At 36.2% G+C, this 25646-nt stretch overlaps 1 protein-coding gene across 1 annotated transcript in view; it reads left to right on the top strand.

The window, feature by feature from the left end:
- The first annotated feature begins 24059 nt into the window (after positions 1-24059).
- Positions 24060-25646, top strand: part of LOC100618354 (ethanolaminephosphotransferase 1-like) — a 168936-nt gene continuing 167349 nt past the window's right edge. The window contains exon 1 of the mRNA XM_056821071.1: positions 24060-24107. Within this exon, the coding sequence (XP_056677049.1) occupies positions 24060-24107 (48 nt within the window). The remainder of the gene's footprint in view (positions 24108-25646) is intronic.

The following is a 25646-nucleotide window of genomic DNA, read 5'->3' as shown; positions in this document are numbered from 1 at the left end:
CCGCCTCATGTGTGTTTCTTGAAGACAACATATGGTAGGGTTTTGGATTCTAATCCATTCTGCTATTCATCTACATTTTATGGGTGAGTTCATCCCATTCACGTTCAAAGTTATGATGGTCATTTGTGGACTCCCTGGCATTTTGATATCCTTCCCTAATTCTAACCTTTTCTTCTTCGGCTCTACCTTTTAGTCCAGTGATTTACTTTGAATCAGTGCCCCTTGTCCCCTCCCTTGATGTTTCCCTTTTTAGTCCCTCCCTTTTTGTTCCCTCCCCCTCCCCCCTCTCTTTCCCTCCCTTTTTGTTTTCCCTCTCCCCCTCCCCACCTTGGTTTTCCCTTCTCCCTACCCTTTTTGGGTAAGATAGAATTCAAGATCCCAATAGATCTGGATGTTTTTCCCTCTCAGAGTTGATTTCCCTGAGATTAAGGTTTAAGTAAAAACCCCTCTCTTCCTCTCCTTCTTATAGGAGTTTTCTTCCCCTCCCCTTCCCTTGTGAATCTTTGTGTGAGAAAGATTATTCTATTTGGTCTTTCTTTACCCCCTATTTATACATTACATTTTCCCCACATGTTAGTATACATAGATTGATATAAATGTAGTCCTTATAGAAGAGAGTTTGAATAAAAGAAGAAGATAACATTTTTCTCCTTTCCCCTTTCCTTAATATTTACCTTTTCAGGTATTCCTTGCTCTTTGTTTTTCAGTATCAAACTTTCCACAGAGCTCTGGTCTTTTCTTTGCAAAAAGTTGGAAATCTTCTATTTTGTTGAATGCCCATACTTTCCCTTGGAAGTATATAGTCAGTTTTGCTGGATAGCTGATTCTTGGTTGAAGACCCAGCTCTCTTGCCTTTCTGAAGATCATGTTCCATGCCTTACGATCATTCAGAGTAGAACTTGCCAGGTCTTGTGTGATCCTGATTGGCATTCCTTTATATCTAAATTGTCTTTTTCTGGCTTCCTGTAGGATTTTTTCTTTTGTTTGAGAGCTTTGGAATTTGGCAATTACATTCCTGGGAGTTGTCTTTTGGGGGTTTAGTGTAGAAGGTGTTCTGTGAGCTCTGTCAGTGGCTGTATTACCCCCTTGTTCTAGAATCTCTGGGCAATTTTCTTTAATTATCTCCTGTATCACGATGTTGAGTTTGGTGTTTATTTCTGGCTTTTCTGGAAGTCCAATTATTCTTAAATTATCTCTTCTCCCTCTGTTTTCCAGATCTGTCACCTTGTTGGTGAGATATTTTATGTTCTCTTCTAATTTCTTGGTATTTTGGCTTTGCTTTATTAGTTCTTGCTCTTTTACACGATCGTTGTCTTCCAGTTGCCTGATTCTGACCTTTAAAGCCTGGTTTTCCTTTTCAGTTTGGTCACACAGGTTTTGTAGATGCGTGAATTTCTTTTGCATTATTTCCCACTTTTCCTCCCAGAAGGCTTCCATCTTTTTGGTCATTTCTGATTCAAATTCTTCATGGGTTTGTGGAGAGTTTACATTTCCTTTGGAAGGTTTCGGAGCATTTTCTTGTGTATCGTATTCTATCTCCTCTGTATTTTGTATTTTTGCTCCATAGAATGTGTCCAAAGTTGCCCCTTTCTTCTTATTTTTCTTGGGATTTTGGGGCTTCTGTGCTTCTGTGGAGTTTGCCATCTCTAAATGGGGAGGATTAGCTTTTCTTATCTCTGTCTGGTGTTCAGTGGTTTTAGTCCTGGGCAGATTGTCCGTTCTATGAGCTTTCCCTGGGTTGAACTGAGTATGCCTTAAGGCAGTGACTTTCACTGGAACTGGAATGGAAGGATCTGGCCAGGGGGTTACACTCTCCCCCGGCTCTCTCTGTTTCCCTGCTGTTTGGGTGCCCCCTCGACTGGGTTGGGTTGCTTTCCGGAAGTTGCCTTCAGAATAGCTGGCTGTGAGGTTGTCTTGCCAGCCCTGAGGGTTACTGTTATTTCAGACAACCCTGCTCTCTGAGGGGGGAGGGGCCGCGGCTTTCCAGAGCTCCGAGTGCAGTGACTTTCACTGGGACTTGGATGGAAGGATCCAGCCAGGGGGTTACAATCTCGGCTCTAAGTTTCCCTCTGTAGCCTTGGACTCGGCGCTCCTACCGCTTAGGCCCGAGTGATCTTGGGTTCTGGCTTTTGAGGGGGGCCGTAGCTTTTGATCCAGGTCCAGGTCCTGGAGGAGGATTCCCAGGGTCTATGCTGTTGATTGTTTTGAATTTCAGTGCCCTAGGAGCATATAGTTTGAGATCGGTAGGGAAGGGTTTCTGGATATCTGAACTTTAGCTTTCTCTAAGCCGCCATCTTGACCGGAAGTCCCTATTTGTCACAATTTTTACAAACATAGCAATCTTTCAACCTTGGTATTTAAACATTTTTTTTAAACAAAGTAAAACTCATCTTGGGTTAAGAACATAATCAAGAAATCTAGATATCATTCTGGTAGAAGTAAAATAGTGAGCTGAAGAGTATAAATAAAGGTGTGCTCCTTTTTCTTGGAGGCTTTTAGGGATACAAATGCCCTGAGATTAACTGCCCAACTTCCATTTACATGTGGGAATGTTGGGGTTTATAAAATGTATTTCACTTCAGCTACTATTGGCCTTACCTTATGGTAGGGGAAGGCAAAAATAACCAGAGATTGTTAAGAAAAAAATTCCAAAAATCATATTTAAAAAACCCTTAAAATCATTTGAGATATTTAGCACATTAAATTTTCCAAAGGTTGTTAATACAATTATAACCAGTTCTGAAGTCCATCTATGTGATAATTTACAAAGTCAAAATAGAAAGGCTGTTTTTTTCATATATGGGCTTATTCACAACAATATTTTCAGCACAGTTATAGGGGGAAAACAACAGAATTTCGAAACTCAGTACATTCAAAATAAATTCAATCAACCTTCAGTTCAAGCAGAATAATATTGAATCCAGTAATATATGAACTTAAAATCACAAAGTTAAACCATAACTAAAAATGCAATAGAATACAGAGATTTTTATAAACCATTGGAGCTTGAAATGCCTTAGAATATAGCCTTTAGTCTTTAAAGTTCCTTGGGTGAGTTTTTTGTTTTGTTTTGTTTGTTTGTTTTTAATTATCCATTTAAATGTCTATTGTCCGAAGGTAGAGTAGTAAGGGCTAGGCAATGGGTTTCAAGGGACCCATCCAGGGCCCCACAGCTGGGAAGTATCTGAGGCCAGATTTTAACCCAGGACTGAATGTCTTTATGTCTGGCTATCAGGTTGCTGAGCCACCCATTTGCCTCCCCAAAATTAAAGTTGAATCTTTGGGCTGAGTCTGTTCCTTGACAGGCAGGTAAAATCAATGAAATTACCAGAACAGTCAAAAATCCTTTTAAACAGCCCATTGCTTTTTAAGTTTCTGTTTGAAAAAATCTGTTTCTTCTCTCTAGTCTCTCTTTCCCCTCTCCCCTGATATGATCCCTCCTCCTGCCTCAGTCCATGTGGAGCCCACGTAGAGTCAATACCCCATTTGCTCAGAGGCTTAGCCTAAGGGAAAATTGCCCTTTCTTCTTTCCCTCTCCTCTCTCCCCTCCGCCCACGTGGCCAATACTGTTACCAGCTGGTCAAAATGAGTCCTGAGCGATCTGCTCCAAGGATCTGGGTGATGAGCCGGCTGGGGTCACGCTCGTGGGTCTGGGGCACAGAAATAGGCAGGCAGCATGCTGGTGAGAGGCCAGGAGCAGGAGCTGGAGTGGCTGCGGGGGTGGTCAAGGCCGGGACCAGGTACCAGGTGAAGATGATCAGGGCTGCAGGCTGCAGGCAGGAAGTGAAGGGGCCGAGCCAGGTGGGGTGGGCAGCAAACACAACAGGTCCGGAGCCTGTAGCAGCTTTGCAAGGGTAGAAAACCTTGGCCAGAGAGATATGGCTCAAAAAATTTTTTTCTAGGTACTAGATATTAAAGATTAAATCAGAAGATTGAGAGTTTTTTCTCCCAAAGTGGTTATACCAACTCTAAAGATTAAAATTTAGGGGAGACAGGGAGACTGAGGCAGGTAGAAATTAGTTTCTCTTTGCAAGGAGTATTATATTTTTTAGAGGTTTATTGAAGATTAAGAAAATACAGGATAAGAGACACGTGCCCAGGCCATAGATTGGCCTAGACACAACCTCACCTACATTATGAAAAAAAGCCACATCTGCCCCAAACGGAAGTCCAAGTCCCATGAGAGAGCCCCTCAAAAGCCTTTGAATCAGCTTAAATACCTTCTCGATCTCGGCCCAGGTGAGATTACAAGGCATTCTGGGGAAGTGGAGCAAAGGCTTGTGGGGATTGTAGTCCTGTATTCGAGTTTATTTTTTACAAATCTGACTTTTCCTCTCTTACAAATCCCCCTTTTGGTTTTCACAAACTTGATAATTTGCGTTGATGTTGAATGGTTTACTTACCTTGTGTTTCCTAGTCTCTTTAATCTCCTATCTATCTATATGCTATCCCCTCTATTCCCCTCCCAAAATTAAAAAAAACAAAACTCTTAACCTTTCACTATGTCCTAATCTTAACCTAATTTCTATTGGCTAATTAATTTAACCTAAACTAAGATTGGGTTTCAGGAAAGAAGTTCGGGTTAAGTGTGTTGGTTACAAAGGTTGATACAATGAAATAACTTTGATTCTAGAATTAACAATATCTCTGAACAATGCAACAATGTTGGTTAACTAGTAACAATATCTTAAAGAATTTTAACTAATGTGAAATTTTTCAAACTCCTTACATAGCTTATGTTTTCTTAAGTTCTCTAACTATTACAATTCTTTAATCCTATGATATCTTTACATGTATATGTTGGGTTAGTTTTATTCTACCCCTATGTTTAGCTCTCTAAGTTACTTGAACTTCCCTTTTCCACCCTATCTCTTTCCCTAATTTAAGAAGGGTTAAGAATGTTAGTTCATTCCTGCACTATGTTAGTGTTCTAAATATACATTACGTACATGTCTGCCTACTGTACAATCAATACATATGATACACACACACACACAGATACACATATATGAGTTCTGCTTTGGAGTCAACCATGCCAAAAACCTTTTTTGTTTTTCTGCTTGAGTCCTGCAAAAACCTTATTCAAAAATATATATATATTCCATTCCATTATTATGGACCTTACTTATCTATGACAAAGGTCCCTAAATCAGTCTGTTTTTGTGTTCATGATCTAGCTATGTACTGTTGCATGCATATACTTACTCCTTGCCAATTGCTCCTCTTCACATGTTGCCTGTTGATTCTATTTTCTTCCTTCTTATGCAGGGTTAATGTACCTGTTGCATGTGTGTTCTTAGTGGGAAGTTAATACGTATCGTGATTTATCTCATGTGACATGCTTTTTAGAAGTTCTTTTCCTATATAGTTTCATGGATTATAGTTCTTCCTTGTGTTCCTTTTGTCCATTTGCAGTCTCTGACGTTCTGGAAGAATTTCTCAGTTCTGGTTCTCTTCCTCTGTACATGAAAACCTGTCTTGACTGTCATCCCACTTTTATTGTAGAGTCTTTCTTTTATAGGAACATGCGTGTGTGTAAGAGTTGTTGCCATTGTGTGAGTTTGTATAAGATTGATTCAGGTTATGTGAGTGTAAGACTTTTTATGATATTTATCTTGTTTGATGTATGTGTATCAATGTATGCCATGTTCTTTTTGTAGTGTGATTGAGAGTGAGTGAGAGTTGAGATAGAGAGTTAGATAGATGTTATTCTTTTTGGATTATGGTCTTTCTTGCAGTTATTATTTATATTTCAGCATCACTTTCTATGGGGCTATACATATGTTGTGTGTCCTCATTCTGGTCACCTTCTCTTTGGGTTTGAGCATCCTGTCTGTGATCTGAAGCATGTTCTGTTTCAGTTTCATCTGGGCTAGTTGGGGCAAAGTGGTGTTTGACATGAGAGGCGTGGTACCACGGTTCTTTCCCTATGACTTTGATAGAAGTAGGAGTTGTGATCATGACTTGAAATGGTCCATTCCATTTTGGCTCGGTTGCTGTGGTTCTGGTGAAGTTTTTCACATACACCATATCTCCTGAGTTGATTTTGTGTAGTGCAATGTTTAATGGTACTCTTTGCACCATCAATCTTAGGCTTCTCAGTTCTTTTAGCCTATCTTGTATGTTTGTCAGATAGGTGTGTGATTGGCATTCTCCTCCTAGCACGGAAATGTAAGATGGTTTTGCCATGCCATGCCAGAGAGTCTGTCCAAACAATATTTCATATTTCATGTGAAGATATAGGCAAATCTCCTCTGGGTTTCATTCTCAGGTGGAACAGTGCAAGTGGGAGAACTTCTGTCCACTTTAGGTGTGCTTGTGCACATAATTTTTCCATTGCAGTTTTTAATTCTCTGTTCACTCTTTCCACCTGTCCCAAACTTTCTGGGTGGTAAGTCATGTGTAGATTTCATTTTATTCCCAGATTTTGATGGATTTCTTACAAGATTTTAGCAGCAAAATGAGTTCTTCTATTGGAATCAATACTGTTTGGAATGCCGTATCTGGGGATTATTTCTTTCAAGAGTATCTTAACTACAAAGGCTGTGTTATTGTTTTTAGCTGGATATGCCTCTGTCTACCAGGTTAATCTGTCCACTATCAATAAAGCATACTTATATCCTTTGTCACTAGGCATGTTAATGTGATCTATTTGCAAGTATTTGAAGGGTATGAAAGATAAAGGTCTCCCCCCTAATGCCTTGCTTTTGAAATGACCTTGGTTGTATCATCTACAAAGGTACACATGCCTGACATGCTCTTATCGCATGTGTAGATATCCCTGGAACAACCCAAAATTTGGTTATTTCATCTAACAATACTATAGTTCCATAATGTCCTCTGGAATATAATAGACTTCTCTACTAGCAGCAATGCAATGATCCAGGACAATTCTGAGGGACTTATGAGAAAGAACACTATTCACATTCAGAGAAAGAACTGGGGGGGGGGGTAGAAACACAGAAGAAAAACAACTGCTTGATCACATGGGTCGATGGGGATATGATTGGTGATGTAGACTCTAAACAATCACCCTAGTACAATTATCAATAATATGGAAATAGGTCTTGATCAATGATACATGTAAGACCCAGTGAAATTGCATATTGGCTACAGGAGTGGGGTGGGAGGGGAGGGAAAGAACATGAATCATGTAACCACGGAAAAATACTCTAAATTAATTAATTTAATAAAAATTTTCAATTAAAAAAATCAATGACCCTAGAGTATCAGCCTTGGTAATCTTATATAGAATATGAATACATTAGCAGCATACAAAAATGGAACTTTTTAGAAAGCAAGAAGGGAAGATAAAGATATACATGTCTGGAAACAAGAAACAAAAGGGAAAATAAGGAAACTTGCCACGTGGTCAAAACCAGAACTGTGAGTTGTTTCACAACTCTGTGTAGGTGCTATGACTACATCTTAAATTCTTTTGAGGAGTGCTCCACATGGTCAGGGAAGCTCTGTAGGGATCAGATTTCCTTCTGAAATAGAAATACAATTTTCATTTTTACAAAAATAAGCATTGATGTCTTTTAAAATATTATCATAATTTCCCCCAGTATCCTTTCTTCCCTCTCTCGGGGAACCATCCTATATAGCAGATAGCATTTTTTAAAGAAAAAAAGAAAGGGAATATCTATATAACTGAACAATACATTGAAAAGTCTGAAAATTTGTGCAACATACACTTGTGGACCTCTCATCTTTTTATAAAGGGATTGGATGGGGATATTTTGTCACATCTCTTTCAAACCATGCTTGTTTTTTATAATTTTCCTACATTTTCTTTTAATTTTTTTTTGTGTGTATTTGTCTATTGTTTCCATTTACATTGCTGGAGTCACTGTGTATATTATTTCCCTGGTTTTGTTTACTTCACTCTATATCAGTTCATGTAGGTGTTTGTCATTTCTTATAGCTTAGTTATGTTTTATTACATTAATGTACTATAATTTATTTAGTCATTTCCTAAATGATGAGCATCTACTTTGTTTCTAATTTTTTGCTATTAAAAATGATGTTCTAAATATTTTGATGTACATGTGGATTCTTTTCTTAACAATGGCTTCTTCAGAATATAATCCTACTCATGGTATCCCTGGGTCAAAGGACATGGACATTTTAGTAACTTTATTTACATAATTTTAAATTGGTTTCCAAAATAGTTGTAATGATTTATAATTCCACAAATAATGCACATATTTCAGTTTCATGTAATCAAAGTTAACCATTTTGCCTTTTATATTTGCCTCTATCCCTTATTTGGTTAAGAATATATTTCCTTCTTATAACTGTTGTAATGATTAAAATTAATCTTGGGGACTGAATTGAATTACAATTATTTATTAGTAAAAGTGAGAGAGAAAGATCAAGAGCAATCTAATTAAAAGTCTCCTAACTGCATTGTGCCTCTTTGACTTCAGGTTCCCATTTCCACCTTAGCTGTCTGGGAACCTGGAGTTCAGTTTATCAATGATAGTAGTAGTAGTCTCTTGGTAACCGAGGATGACGATTGTCTTTGTGCGCTTTCATTTGTGATGTAGATGAGTGTGCACAAAGACACTTGTGTGTGAGGGAGATTTAAGTGGAAAAGTCAATGCACAGAGACAGTCCCACTCTCTCGGCGTTGGAAGCCTGGGTCCAGTGGCACGAAAAGTCGTTACACTTGGAGACTTCCTCAGCTGCATTGGATGGCCGTGTTGTCTTTTGTGCTCCAACATGCCCTAAGCACTCCACAGTGCTTTGCTGTATCGCCATCTCAGCCATTGAACCTTCTCTTTTCCTAAAATTGCTTTGAAAAGATCTTAGACTATGGACTTTTAGAATAATTTCACAATTCCCTCTCAGGAGAATAAGACACAGCCCAGGATCTAATTCTAACATAACCTGAATCTAACACTTCAACAATAGAGTTGGCACAGGATGTATGGCTAGATAGTCATTAGGTGCATTATTTAAGAGGAGAGAGAAAATTAAATTTAAAATATAAAAAATAAATAGAAGTATAAATTAAAATCATAACAAGTCCTGGATACATATTCAAGCCCCTGTGGAAGTGGTTTATATCCTACAAGCATGTAGGATAGGTACAGCAATATTGCAGTTACCCACTATCTGACATGATTAATGAAAGTTGCCATATCAAAGGAAAAAGAAGGGACAGAAGTCTGACCAAAGGGGATTATGATCTCCTAGTCTGATTTCTACTCCAATCATAGGGATAGCAAGCTGTAGTCAGAACCAAATAGGGTTATATTTTAGCTTTCATCTCTTAAGGTCTGAAACAGTGAAGTATAACCTCAGAACTTGCTGAACAGCTGCTTTCCTGGGTCCCCTGAGCTTCCCTACTTTGGCATTCACATTTACCACCTTCTTAGGAGTTGTTAATATTCCTGATCCTATGGTCATCAGCATTGATCAGTGGCTTGTTCACAGTCCCTTTTTCTGGAATTAGACACAAACATCAGTTATAGTCCCATAATATTTAATGACCAATGGCAGGTTTCAATAGTCTTAAGCTTAGGGTATATAATATTGTCAGGACTGTTAGACATTGTAAACTGATCCTTCAATATCAAATATCAGTCATGATTCCATAAACCTGAATTTTAAAACAGAAATGATCTGCTTATTTTCTAATTTTTAAAATAAAACATTCTTTAATATTAAGGTTACATATTCCTTTAGAATATATTTTGGAATAGGATGTAAGATATTGGCTTAAGCTTAATTTCTACCAAACTACTTTCCAGTTTTCCCAGGTTTTTTTTTATTCAAATAAGGAGTATTTCCCTAAGTAATTCATGTTTTTCAACTTATCCAACACTAGGTTATTAAATTACATTGTTTCTGATTGTTGTTGTTCAGTTATTTCAGTCATGTTGGACTCTTGATGACCCCATTTGGGATTTTCTTGGCAAAGATAATGGAGTGGTTTGCCTTTCCTTCTTTAGCTCATTTCCAAAAAGAGGAAACTGAGGCAAACACGGTTAAGTAAGTTGCCCAGGGTTACATAGCTAATAAGTATCTAAGGTTAGATTTGAAATCAGGTCTTCCTAAGTCCAGGTCTGGTGCTCTATCCATTGTATCCCCTGTTTCTCATTGTCCCTTGTGTAGGGCCTTCCACTAATTTATCTCTCTATTTTTAAGCCAGTGCTAGATAGTTTTGATAACTGCTGCTTTATAATGTAGTTAAGGTCCAAAAGCCATATTCTCCCTTCATTTCTACCTCTTTTTATAATTTCACTTGATATTCTAGATCTTTTAAAATTAATTAATTATTTTACTGAGTTCTATAGACTATCCCTTTGATGATTTGATTAATATGACATTTTAAATGTGAAATAACTTTGGTTGTATTTTAATTTTTATTGCATTGGCACTTCCTAGCCATTAACACTGAATATTCTTTTAGTTATTTAAACTATTTTTAAAATAATCTAATTTACACAAGTCTTTTGGGTGCTTTAGGAGATTGTTCCCAGATATTTTGAGTATTTTGTAGCTATTTGGAATGGGATTTTTATTTTCTATTTTTGCCTCTTGGGTATTGTTATTATTATATAGAAATGCTGTTGATTTTTGAGCATTTATTTTGTGGTCAACAACCTTGATGAAAGTATTAATTACCTCAATTAGTATCTTTGCTGATTCCCTAGGATTGTCTAAGCAATCATATCATTAGCAAAGAGAGGTCATTTTTAATCTCCTCTATGTCTTTTTGACTTTAATTTCTTTCTCTTCTCTTATTGCTATTCCTAGCATTTCCAGAACCATATAAAACAGTAGTGGGGAGAGTGGGCATCCTTACTCTACTCCTATACTTATTGGGAAAATGTATACCAATTGCATATGATAATTTCTTTTGATATTAGATAGCTACCATGATATTAAAAATAATGTGGAATTTATAGATTTATTTGTTTATTTTTAACAGAAATGAGTATGGTACCTTGTCCAAGGCTTTTCTCTCATCTATTGAGATAATCATTATTCATTAATGATATTAGCATATAGTTGTCCTATGCTTTATTTTTCCCCTGGTTATTTATTTCCCTAATTTGTTTGATAAAGGGAATTTGGCAGGGTGTTTTCTTTCACAATTTTTGAGAATAACTTGTATATTATTGGCAGAAAGCATTTTTTGTTGTTGTTTTTAATTAATTGTTTTGTTTGTTACATTAAAGTTCCCAGATATTTCTTTCCCCCTCCTTTCTGTACTATAGAAAATTACCATTTGACAAAAAAGATATATGTATATGTAAAACTATTCCTTGCTTGTTTCTATGTATCAGTTTGTTTCTCTAGAGGATACAAGGTATTCTTCAAACACTATTTCTGTTGCTGTATATAATAATCTCTTGGTTCTGTTTGTTTTACTCATCATAATTTCATGTAGTTCTTTGTTTTTTTTTATTTTAACTTTTTCCACATTTTTTATTCCATCATTCATATGCTACAACTTGTTTAGCCATTTCCCAATTTATGGACATCACCTCAATTTGCAGTTCATTGCCACCACAAAAAAAGAGCATCTATAAATATCTTAAAACATATAGGCTCTTTTCCCTTTTCTCTAATCACCTTGGGAAATGGACCCAACAAGTAGTATTGCTGGGTCTAAGGGTATACACAGTTTTCTAATTCTTTGAACATAATTCCAAATTGTTCTTCAAAATGGTTGGATAAGTTCACCATTCCACCAACACTTTATTAGTGTTCCCTTTTTCCCATATCCTCTTCAACATTTGTCATTTTGCCCTTTATCACTTTAGGTAATCTGACAGGTGTGAGATAATATCTCAGAGTTGTTTTGACTTGCATTTTTCCAGTCAATAATGATCTAGAGAAAATTTTCATGTAGTTATATATAGCTTTGATTTCTTCATCTCCAATCTGTCTTTTAAATATTCCTATAAATTAGAAGAATATGGAACATGGTACCTATCAGATTTATGGATAGGAAAGGAATTTATGAATAAACAAGAAAAAGAAAATATTGTGCAATATAAAATGGATAACCTTGATAACATTAAATTAATAAGGCTTTGTGTAAATAAAACTAATGCAGCCAAGATTAGAAGGAAGAGAAAATTAGTGGCAATTTTATCGATATTTTCTCATATAGAAGCCTCATATCTAAAACATATTAAGAACTTTGTCAAATTTGTAAGAATATTTGTCATTCTGATAGTCATAGTGATAGTCATCACTAATCATTCTTTAAAGTTTTATAGATTTTTCAAGGGAATCCATCAGACCCAGGAATTTTTCCCCCTTTGATAGTTCTTTTACTCTTAGCCCTATTTTTTTTCCTAAGATTGGACTAGTTAAGATATTGATTTGCTCTTTTATTATTTTGGGTGTTTAATATCTTTGAATACATTTCTCCCTTTTGGCTTTTGTTAATATATAATTGTTTATAGTAGCTTCTGATAATTGCTTTTATTTCTTCTGGTTTTATTATGATTTTACCTTATTCATTTGCTATTTTGATTATTTAATTCTCCTTTTCTTTTTAATCAACTGGACTAAAGAGTTCTTTTTAAGCTTTTCAAAAGAAAAAGTTACCCCAGAAGATATAATTGCAATTAGACAACCTAATGCATAGAGGGTATGATCCTTCCCCCTCACCTCCACTGTAATAGAGGATGGGGAAAAAGAAGAGTTTTGCTCAATTCCTATAGTGTCCAATCTCAGTTCCAAACTGAAACTTCACCTCGAACTCTATTCCCAGGCACCTTCTCAGGACCTTCATACCATGCTGATTGGGTACATCTCATTTAGAATCTTGATTCTTTTTTTTTTTTTAAATATATTTTATTTGATCATTTCCGAGCATTATTCGTTAAAGACATAGATAATTTTCTTTTCCTCCCCCCCCCACCCCCCATAGCCAACGCGTAAGTCCACTGGGCATTAGATGTTTTCTTGATTTGAACCCATTGCTTTGTTGATAGTATTTGCATTAGAGTGTTCATTTAGAGTCTATCCTCTGTCATGTCCCCTCAACCTCTGTATTCAGGCAGTTGCTTTTTCTCGGTGTTTCCACTCCCATAGTTTATCCTTTGCTTATGAATGGTGTTTTTTTCTCCTGGATCCCTGCAAGTTGTTCAGGGACATTACACCGCCACTAATGGAGAAGTCCATTACGTTCGATTATACCACAGTGTATTAGTTAGAATCTTGATTCTTAAGTTCATCATGGCTTAAACTCATTCCTGTATCTCAATAAAGTAAATGACACAGAACAGAAAGAAAGGCCCCCCAGGATTTTTCATGAAAGTTGTATTACAAGCAGAAAACAGGATAAGGAAGTCCTTCTCCCCTCCACTCTGCTGTGGATGAGTTGTGATCTTTATCCTTTCTGTAGGCAGGGATGTGAATCAGGAAGAGGGACTTTAAAACTCTACAGTGTTAAACACAGTCTTTTCTCACAAGGCAACTAATCAAAGGAGAACAATCCACTTCTGTAGTTGGGGATACAGAACACCTCCATATTTTACAAGTTAGGCATGCTCCCAAAGCTCCTTAACATGTTCTAAATGCCCCCTTACTCATTTCCCTCCATTTGGAATTTTCCAACCCTAGCAAATAGAAAGGGGTACATTTTTTTGTTGTTTACAGTGGTCTTTGTGCCAAATTTAGAGCAATTCTCTGTGATTTCTGGGTAGACATAAACAATTTCCATTTGCTTGTTTGCCCAGTATCATAGAGTAAAGTCTCAATACAATCAATGTCCTATGATCATTTGTAATTCCATGTGTATAGATGAAAATCACAATTATCCCCAAATAGAAATTTTTTTAAATTAAAAAAAAAAAACAAGGAACATTTTACAAACTTTGCCAAATATTTATTTATTTTATTCTAAGTCTTATAGGGCCTTTCTCAACCCATAAGCAAAATAAAAAACAAAAACAAAGAAAACTGGCTTCTATCTAGAACAGAAACCTGGTCCACAATGAACTTTCCAAACTACATGATGCTTTCCCCAAATGAGTTGGGACATAGGATTGACTAGGCATCACCCCTTTCTCAAGTAAGAAGACTGTCCTCTTCAAATGATTACCTTAGTACATAAGGCCATCCAAATGGGATCTGCACAAAAAACATCCCTTTCTACATAGTCTGTTTAAAATCCTCTAGGGGTCTTTCTAAGATAGCTGATTTGCTGAAAAGTCTAGATCAATTTCCTATAGGCCCTTATCTACATAATCTACATAAGTATTGATATACTGATACCTAACTCATTCATCAGGATAAGACAAGTAAATTCAGTTTTTAGTATATGTGCTGCTGAAGCGAGCACAAATAAATGCGGTTAGAGAAGTAGCAAAGAATATCAACTTGTAGATTTTAGGCATAGGCATTTTCATCCTAAGAAACTATATGATATTTTATTTTCATAAAAAGAGAACAATATAGTCTGTCTAAATGCAAAAATGGCACACTTATTTCTACTAAACAGTAGCAATATAGTGATTCCAAATTTCTCACCTTAAATTTGATATCAACACACACACACACACACACACACATATATATATGCAATAATACAGAATAGTATTATTATCAGGATATCAGTATTAGGTATCAGTATATCAATACTTATGTAGCTTTTGATCATATAAAAAGTAGTAGTATTTAAAAACAACCAAATAATCAACAAATGGAAAGTTTTAAAAATGAAATCACTGAAATTGAAGACTTATAAAGAACACAGTAATACAAAAAAATATCAGTATTTATCTGCAAAGTAATCAACAAATGAAAAAAATCTACAAAATTAATCTAATGGTATTGAATTGTGAGGGAATACTCACCAGAAAAGAAAAGCAGCTGCACATTTACAGCTTAAAAAAACTTTACCAAATTTCTCCAGGATCTTGCAATCTAAGGTATCTAGAATCAAAAGTCCTGATCAGACAATATCTACAGAGATCTCCCTAAAGCAAAGGGCCTAATTTGTCCAAGACAAGGCCCTATATACATCATTGACAACTATAGCCCTCACTGACTGGAAAGCCAGGTTTCACTCCATTCATAGGGTTCCCTGATACCCATAATAGACTTTAGATTTTTACAAATGACTCCAGTACCCACTGATGAGGTGGAGGAGCATACTCTACACTGCAGTTTTGTTTAGCTATTAACAATGGATTATTTTTCCTCAAAAATATCTATTTCAAAAGATGTAATCACAAATATACAACATATGAGAGACATACTCTCCACCCCTATATTAGTCTCTGGGAAAGGGGAAGTGATTATTAAGTTTTGAGTTTAGTTCAGTTCTTATAGAAAATCCTAGTTCCAAGTTCAAGCTCCTTCTCAAGCTTGAATCCAAGGTACCTTTGCTTCTCAGGGCTTCTATGCCATGCTTATTGACTGCAGAATCCCACTTGGAAACCTGACTCCATGATCACTATGACATGAATACCTATTTCTACTTGAGACCACTTCCTAAAGCTGGAATTGAGCTAGACAAAGAAGAAAAGAAAAGAAAAAACACCATCCTGCACCGTAGCTCATTTTTCAGAACTGTGGTAAAAGAGAGAGAACAGAAGAGAGAAACCCTTTGCCCTTCTACTTCATTGTGGATAAACTGTGATCTTTACCTTCTACATAGGTTGGAGTGACCCAGAAAGAGACTGGTTAATAATTTGGTTTGTCAATTTTCAAAGTCTTTTTTTTTTAAAAGAAACAGCTTATAGTTTTATTTATCATTTCTATATGTTTTTAGTTTCCAGCATATCTATTTCTCTTCTAATTTCTAATATTTCCTTTTTTTGTGCTTAGTTTTGATTTTTTCATTTGCTTTTAAAATTTTCAAATGACTATTCAGTTCACGAATCCTCTCTTTTCCTATGTGTTGCTGAGAAATAAGAATATTCTTTAGCTGTTCCATTTAGAAGAACATTGCTATATTTTTAGTCCTAATTTCTTCAATAATTTGCTCAGTTCTATACCTTCCCCTTTAAACAAAAGGGAGCCTTTACACCAGGACAGTTCTTTCTTTTAGACATCCCAAACTGAGAGATATTGAAGTCTTGTCATTATTGTGTTTCTATCTTTTAGTGCAATTAATATTTCCTTTATGAATTTGGCTGCTAAGCTATATGGAGAATGAGTTTAGTTTTGATATTACTTGTTGTCTATGGTTCCTTTCAGCATAATGTACTTCCCTTTTTATATCATGAATGCTTATTTTGTTTTGTTTGGTAGCATGATCTTGCTTTTTTAGATTTACTTGTTAAATCATAATAATTTTACTATCCCCTCATATTTTTTTGTGTGTGTCAGACTTTTAGGTGTATTCCTTGTAAGCAACAGGTGTGAACTTTTGTTTTCTTATCATATTCATATCTCCTTTTACATTAATGGAATTATTTAATAGGGGTATGACTTTCTTTCTTTTCTTTATTGTCTATGGACAAGCTCCAAGACAGTTACATGCTGAAGAAATAACTAATTTGACACTTGTATAACTATTTGGGATAATTGTAGGTTCAAGGGTGGTATTATAGGGCCAGTAATCTGGTTTGAGAAGAGTATACCAGCCCAGTGCAGGCAGACCCAGACCCTGAGCTAATAAACACAGACATTGTATAATCACAGGACAGTTTGGTTTAATAACTAAGGGAAAGGTGAAAAGGGGTTTAGGATATCTAAACTAAAAACATAAATAAACCTCCCACCAAATCTAGTTGATAATCATCTCAGAAAGATGGTATCTAGATTGTCAGTTACCTCTCTACCTAAAAGTCCCAGCTCCTATAACGCAATACACTTCACTGACCCAAATGCCCCATGGTGATAAAGGTAGTAGGTTGGAAGGTAAGCCCGAACAGGGCTCAAAGGGAGGGTCTCACTGACAGATGGCTTTAGGTGTCTCAAGCAGCTCTGTAGGAATATCTCAGTCAGTCCACAGGATTCACAGGTACAGGAAGTTGTTATGATGGATCAACAGGAAAGCCACGGGAGAGAGAATAGTCAGTTCACTAGGTCCATCCTAAAAGACTAGACAAAACTCAACTTCCAGCCTCACAGTCTGTTATGAGAAGCAACAGCCCTGTCACTTCTCCAGAATTCTGGAACTTTCCTACTTCTGCCTTTTCAGCAGCTCCTGCTAATTTCCTTATAACAATGCTGAATACTAAACATGAATTAATCTTAGAGAAGCTTTGTAAAATGTGTTTTGTTGAATATAAATAAATCTGTATTTGGGGACAAATGTGATTCTTGTCTATATATTTGGGATTGTAAAAATTCACCCTAAATTGATAATTTTGAGACTTTTCTATACAACATTGGTGAAAGAGATAAAAGGACTATGCTTATGTGTTCCCAAGACCTCAGGCAACTTCTTTGCATATGGTAGAATAAAGGAATAATGTGTTTAAAAAAACATTCTGGAAGATGTGATGAGGACAGTAAAAATTTCAAAGTTGGAGAAAATTAGTGGGGAGTATAAAGGGAAATTGACCTGTTATTTCAATCCTTATGAGCACACAAAGAATGCTCAGTTCAGGCAATCCTCAAGTGGACTTTGGAGCATTTATTTGCATTCTTTTATGGTTCAGGTCTCCTAAATGTGATAAAGAGGAGCCTTTTTGGACACTTACCTGGAACTGAGAGGCAAATTAATTGTCTTACTGGACTCTATAGGCAATTAAACTATTCAAGTGTCCTATTCCACAGTTTCTATAGTGGGGAATGTCTGTTTTTCATCTGAAAGTTTTCCCTTTGCCTTTCAAAGTTGTTGTCTTTTTGTCCCTCCAGAACCTTTAGGTTTGGACTTCCACAAGGGATCAGCTTAACAGAACAGTGAAAGTCTTTATACAAACTTTATACAAAGGGACAGGATTTCATGTAGGCCAATATTACTGGTTTCTTGGGACTTCTGATGTCACAGGAAGAAAAATGCTAGGGCTCAATTGACAAAACCTAGTTGTAGGCTAGATTTTCAAGCATGGGAAATTCCAGATATGGAAGGTTCCACATAAATAATAAGGGAGTACTGTGGAAGAGTAAGGGATTTGTCAAGAGCAGAGACAGTATGTCACACATGATTCTTATGGGTTTTAAAGAGCTCTCTAAAACTAGAGATTTTATTGATTACCACAGTAAACTAGAAAATGATGATTATAGTGATAATCCTCCTTTTCTGCCTCTTCCTGCTCCTCCAAATGATTGATCTCTGACTCCTTTTACAATGGTGATTGCCTGTAGTTGCCTGATTTCACCACATGTTGAGAAAACATTAGATAGTACAAAAAGATCAATTATTCTTAATTAAAAAGGCTTCAGAAAAAGTTTTCCCAGGCAGAAAAGATTCTTTTTAGCTTATCATATCATATTTCATGAATTTAATCAATCATGTAGCATGTTGAACTGAGATAAAAAGGGATCACAGAATCTCAGAGTTGGAAAAGAACTGAGGAATTGTTTTTTTCTGTTATGTTACTACCTTCTATCAGCACATCTGAAAGGGGAAATAATGGTTCAGAAGAGGGGATCAAGGATGCAGTTTTTGCTATCCTGGGGCACAGATTCATAACAACTGTTTGCCTTTAGCTTTTCTCTGTACCTTCTGTCCCAAGATGCTTATCAATGGAGCATTGACATATAACAACATGGAACATACTATCCTAGAACCTTTTGGCCATTAAACAAATATCAAGCAACTATTGTGTGCAGAACATTGTCAGTCACTGAGGAAGATGCAAAGTTTTTATATAAAGCCTATCTTTCTTTAGAGAGCCTGTAGTCTACTAGGAAGGAGAAAGGAATCCAAATGCGAATAACTGTAACACAAAATACTACATAAATACATTATAAAGGAGTGGAGACAAATGCAGGTTGTTACCAAGAAGAAAAATCAGAAAAACTTCTTGGAGGAAATGGAATTGAGGTTTAAATTTAAAGGTTGGTTAGGAATTCAGCAGGCCAAAAGGGAAAAAAGGTATACCAGACTTAGGGAATAACATGAGCAAAGACATGAAGGCTGGAAATTCAAAGGACAGAAAGTAATGCAGTTGGGATGCAGCAGGGAGCACCTTCAAGCACAATGTAATATCAGGGAAGAAAGGTAGAGTGGTGTCAGACTACAGAGGTTTTTGAATGTCAGACAAAAAAAAAATAAGAAGTATGACTATTACTCAGTAGGCAATAGCAGATCATTGAAGATTTTTGAGCAGAAGACTATAACATAATCATATCCATGAATATAGAATATAGTCTGAGTGGTATGAAAGAAGAGTGAAAGATTGGAGTTTGGAAGACATGTTAAGAGGTAATTATTGATCACTATTTGACAAAAATTGCTGGGAAAACTGGAAAACAGTACGATAGAAATGACATAGAATAGCATCTCACACCATTCACTCAGATAAAGTAAAAAAAGATCTAGAAATAAAAGATGACACTATAAACAAATTAGGGGAACATGTAAGAGTTTACCTGTCATTTATGGACAAGAGAAGAAAAATTCATGACTAAACAAGACAAAGAGATTATTATAAAAATGAAATGGATATTTTTTATTACATTAAATTAAAATTTTTTTTCTACAAACAAAACCAATGCAAAGACAAGAAGGGAAACAACAAATTTGGAAAAATATTTGTAGCAAATGTCTCTGACAAAGGCCGCATTTCTTTTTTTTTAAAACATTATTTTATTTGGTCATTTCCAAACATTATTCATTGGAAACAAAGATCATTTTCTTTTCCTCCCCCCTTCCCCCTGACATCTCTCCCATAGTCAATGCAAGATTCCACTGGGTATCACTTGTGTCCTTGATTCGAACCCATTTCCATGTTGTTGGTATTTGCATTAGAGTGTTCATTTAGAGTCCCTCCTCTGTCATATCCCCTCAACTCCTGTAGTCAAGCAGTTGCTTTTCCTCAGTGTTTTTACTCCCACAGTTTGTCCTCTGCTTGTGAATGTTGTTTTTTCTCCTAGATCCCTTCAGATTGTTCAGGGACATTGCATTGACACTAATGGAGAAGTCCATTATGTTCTATTGTGCCACAGTGTATCAGTCTCTGTGTACAATGTTTTCCTGGTTCTGCTCCTTTCACTCTGCATCACTTCCTGGAGGTTGTTCCAGTCTCCATGGAATTCCTCCACTTTATTATTCCTTTTAGCACAACACTATTCCATTACCAACAGATACCACAATGTGTTCAGCCATTCCCCAATTGAAGGGAATCCCCTCATTTTCCAATTTTTGGCCACCACAAAGAGTGCAGCTATGAATATTCTTGTACAAGTCTTTTTCCTTAATATCTCTTTTGGGTACAAACCCAGCAGTGCTATGTCTGGATCAAAGGGCAGACAGTCTTTTATCGCCCTTTGGGCATAGTTCCAAATTGCCCTCCAGAGTGGTTGGATCAATTCACAACTCCACCAGCAATGCATTAATGTCCGGACTTTGCCACACCGCATCCAGCATTCATTACTTTCCTTTGCTGTCATGTTAGCCAATCTGCTAGGTGTGAGGTGATACCTCAGAGTTGTTTTGATTTGCATCTCTCTGATTATAAGAGATTTAGAACGCTTTTTCATATGCTTATTAATAGTTTTGATTTCTTTAACTGAAAACTGCCTATTCATGTCCCTTACCCATTTATCAATTGGAGAATGGCTGATTTTTTGTACAATTGATTTAGCTCTTTGTAAATCTGAGAAATTAAACCTTTGTCAGAGGTTTTTATGAAGATTGTTTCCCAATTTGTTGCTTCCCTTCTGATTTTAGTTACATTGGTTTTATTTGTACAAAACCTGTTTAATTTGATGTAGTCAAATTATTTATTTTACATTTTGTGACTCTTTCTAAGTCTTGCTTGGTTTTGAAATCTTTCCCTTCCCAAAGGTCTGACATGTATATTATTTTGTGTTTGCCTAATTTACTTATAGTTTCCTTCTTTATGTTCAAGTCATTCACCCATTCTGAATTTATCTTGGTGTAGGGTGTGAGGTGTTGATCCAAACCTAATCTCTCCCACACTGTCTTCCAATTTTCCCAACAGTGGATTTTTGTCCCCAAAGCTAGGGTCTTTGGGTTTGTCATAGACTGTCTTGCTGAGGTCATTTATGCCAAGTCTATTCCACTGATCCTCCTTTCTGTCTCTTAGTCAGTACCAAATTGTTTTGATGACCATTGCTTTATAGTATAGTTTGAGATCTGGGACTGCAAGTCCTCCTTCCTTTGCATTTTTTTCATGATTTCCCAAAGGCCTCATTTCTAAAATATATAGAGATAGACCCAAAGTTATAAAAATACAAAGCATTCCCCAACTGATAAATGGCAAAAAGGATTGTATAGACTGTTGTCAGATGAAGAAATTAAAATCATCTATTGCCATATTTAAAAATACTCAAAATCACTGTTGATTAGAGAAATGCAAATTAAAACAACCCTGAAATATCACCTTTCATCTATCAGATTGGCTTATATGACCAAAAAAAGAAAATGTTGGAGGAGATATGAGAAAAAATTGAGACACTAATATTCTGTTGTTGGAGCTGTGAACTAATACAACCACTCTGGAGAGCAATCTGGGACCTACCCAAAGGGCTTTAAAACTATGCATACCCTTTGTTTCTATTTGTTCCACAGAAATCAAAGGACAAGGAAAATAGTTGATATATAAAAATATTTATAGCAGCTCTTTTGGTAATGGTAAATATTTGGAAACTGAGGGGATGTCTATCTCTTGGGGAATGCCTGAATAAATCCTGGTACATGGTTATAATGGAATATATTTGTACTACAAGAAATGATGAATGGGATGAGTTCAGAAAAACCTGAAAAGACTTATATGAACTGATGCAAAGTGAAGTGAATAGAGCCAGGAGAATAGTGTAAAAAGTAACAGAAATATTGTTTAATGATCAACTGTGAAAGGCTAAACTATTATCAGCAATGCAAGGTTCCAAAATAAACCCAAGAGACTCATGGTAGAAAATGCTATCCATAGCCAGAGATGGAACTCCTGGAGTCTGGTTGCAGATGAAAGTATTCCATTTTCACTTTTTTTTTCTTCATGAGTTTTTTTTCTTGTAGGTGCAATATGTATCTTCTTTCATGGCATGAGGAATATGGAAATTTGTATCATAAGACAGTACTGATATAACCTGTATCAGATTTTTTACCACCTGGGGAGGGGAGAATGGGGTGAGAGAGACAATCTGAATTGCAAAATGTCAAATAATAATTGTCAAAAATTGTTTCTACATGTAATTGAAAAAAATTATAAAAGTTTAAAAAAAGAAGCTCTTGGTAGTAATCCAGATAGGTGGTAAAGATGGCTATAATAGGGCAGGGACAGCAGTCGAAAGGAAAAGATAGATGCAAAATATGTTTTAGAGATGAAATCAATAGGAATTAATGACATCTTGAATAAGAACAGTGAGGTAATGGAAAAATTACAGATAACATCAAGCTTTTGGATGAATAATGCTGCCATTGATAGAAAAGCAAAGTCAAAGAAGGAACAGGTTTAAAGGGAAAGATAATAAGCTCAGTTTTAGATGAGATGAATATGAGGTTCATAGAGTAAACAAATATGTTAAATTGATGAGAGATCATTATCTAAGGGAGAGGGCAGTTGGGGAAAGTTTCCTTCAGGAGATAAAATGAGTTAAATTAAAAAAAAAAGTTAAAATCTTGAGAGGTGATAACAGTGGGACATCAAGGATGAGATATGTTGTAAGCAGTTGGAGATTTGGACCTGGGGTTCAGAAGAGATAAAGTAAGTAAGTGTCTGTCCACAGTTATAGGCCAAGATATTGCAAACTGTTTTTGTTAAATAGCATTCCACTGATCTAGAGTAAATGCTACCAGTCTCTCATCTACCAATTACTAAACTCTGTGAAAAAAGAATTTAATATAGCCTGCATGACCTATTTTTGATGAAATCATCTTGACACTTTTTCTACTTGGTCACTAAAGATTCCTTTAATAATGCATTCTAGAATTTTGCTGGGAACCAAAGTCAGTTGTTTACCAACTCTTGAAATTCTTGAAAGTCATTTGTCTTTCTCATGGACCCTTTCCTATTCTCAAACATTTCCCCAAGATTACAGTCTTCAAGCTCAGTAAACACATCTACTGTTTTTGTTTTTGTTTTTGTAACCTAAGATGTAATTTCTCCAGATACGGTATCTTGAACTTATGGAGAACTCTGTTTTCTAATCATCTCCTCACTTATTGTGGATTTCTACTCCCTAACTTCCTGCCCCCTTCCCCCCTTTCCCCCATACTTTCCCTATCTTTTCTAGAAATTTCTCTAATTTCTATATTTTCCATTTTATTTGAAAGAGAAAACAGAATTAAAATACAAACCAAGTAGTCTATCTTCTTAGCTACTAATAAACACAAAGAAAGAGTTGGCCAGTGTGGGATGAAGTTGGTTAGGAAAATTCCTTGAAGGAAGTTCTTTGGTCCCAATATAGATTGATCAAGAAAAAAGTAAGTGGGCATTTTAACCAGGGGAAGAGCATAGAGGCAAGAATAAACAAGAGTTTTGGATACAGCTCTAACCAGAGAGTAAGAAAACACAGCTAGATGGTGGAGTGGATAGAGCACTGGGCCTGGGGTCAGGAAGACCTGAGTTTAAATTTAACCACTGATACTTATTAGCTGTGTGACCCTGGACAAGTAATTTAACCCTAGTTTCCTTATTTGTAAAGTGAGCTGGAGAAGGAAACAGCAAACTACTTTAGTATCTTTGCCAAGAAAACCTCAAATGAAGTTATGAAGAGTTGAACATGATTCAAATGAGTGACCAAGAAGAGTGTAGGAAGTATGAGGAAGGTACTGGAAGATAAGGTGGAAAAATAGGAAAAGGCCATCTTCATTTTCCTCATGTGAATATGCCACATATGTATGTGTATATGCATATGCCATATTTACTTACATATTAGGAATATTAATATTTGTATCATTTCCCTCATAAGATTTTGAAGATCAAGTGAGATAATGCACATAAAGTGCTTTACAAATCTCAAAGTGCTATTTAAAAGAAAATTTCTTGAGCATGCACATGAAATACAAGAAATGGTTTAAGAGGAAGAATAGCCTAACAGTATGTGTGGAATAGACTGAGTAGGAAGACACTATATGCTAAGAAACCAACAAAAAGTCTCCCTTAGTAACACAAACAGGAGGTAATAAAGACCTGGGGGAGAGAGCCAATAGAAATGGAAAGGATAACAAAAGTAAAATTGGCAGGAATGGACAAAATCAGCACATGAGTAAGCAGATTAAACAAAGGCCTATAAGATTGTTTTGAGGGAATGGCAGTTCACAAGTCTGAGAAATTTCAAGATTCACAGCACTTACTAGTAACCACATGACTTGGGAATCAGAAGGGGGAGTAACTGTGTTAAGTACTTTATGTATACCTCATTCTCACATCAACCCTGCAAGGTGGGTGCTGTAATCATTCTCATTTTACAGTTGAAGAAACTGAGGCAGAAAGAAATTAAGTCACTTGCCTAGGGTCATACAGCTAGAATATGAGAAAGACTTTTTGTTGTTTTGGTGGTCAAGTCGTAATTAAGATGAAAATACTATTTGAACTTTAAACTGATGCCAACTAATACATCCAGGATGTGTGGTCAGGAAGAGAGGTGCTGAAAGGTGTGGAGTGGACCAGGAGAGTCACATACAAACTTTATATATTTGGCAAGCCAGTTTTCCAGTAGAGAGTCATCTTCTGTCAGAGCTAAAGACTGTAAGTTATAGGCTTGGAAATCTCATCCATGACCTCATTACCCCAGCCCTAAGGCAACATTCATTTTACTTGAGTTATCACAGATTTGCCTTGGAGAGCTACACACTTAAAAAAAAATCAAATACATAATAATAAAGACAGGGAAATAATCATTTTTGCTTTTTTTGCAGTGCATCTTAAATATACATGTATATATATATATATATATATATATATATATATTTCTTGAAAGGGGATTAGTGTATTACCAATACATTATAAATAACTTATGCCACTGCAATAATTTATATGATTATAGTGTCTGGTGTCTTTGGAAGAGAGACTTCTGAAGTGTAGTGGAGAATAACATAGTGGTGTGTGTGTTTGTGTGTGTGTGTGTAAAAGGAGAACGAGATGTAGTGGCTAAAGTGCAGAGTGAACCGTGGGTGAGCTTGCAGTCTGGAAGATTTTAGGGGAGCTCCCATTCTAATGGGAGAGACAACATGTAAATATCTATAGGTACAAAATACATACGATGCCATGTGAAGGTAATCTTAGAGGGGAAGGGAATTAGCATTATAAACAATTAAAAATATTTGTTAAGCGCCTACTATATGTCAGGCATATGTGCAAAAAGTCTCCCCAATAGAATTAAAGCTCCTTGAGGTCAGGGCCTGTTTCATTTTTGTCTTTATATCCATGGGGCCCTGAACATTGGACTGTTAAGAACCTCTTTTCCTTAGAAATGCGTGACGTCCACAAAGAGCTCTCTCTACCTTTGGTGCATAACAAAATGCCTTCCCTAGTTGCAATCAAGGGACTTTCGTCCCCAGCCATCTCCAGTTGCCACCCAAACACAGGCTCCATTCTTTCTTCCCAGAGGAAGAAGGGAGTCTTGTAGAGAGCTAG

The sequence above is a fragment of the Monodelphis domestica genome, chromosome 3, assembly GCF_027887165.1.
Source record: "Monodelphis domestica isolate mMonDom1 chromosome 3, mMonDom1.pri, whole genome shotgun sequence".
Classification (NCBI taxonomy): Eukaryota; Metazoa; Chordata; class Mammalia; order Didelphimorphia; family Didelphidae; genus Monodelphis; species Monodelphis domestica.
This window is presented reverse-complemented; position numbering and strand designations above follow the sequence as displayed.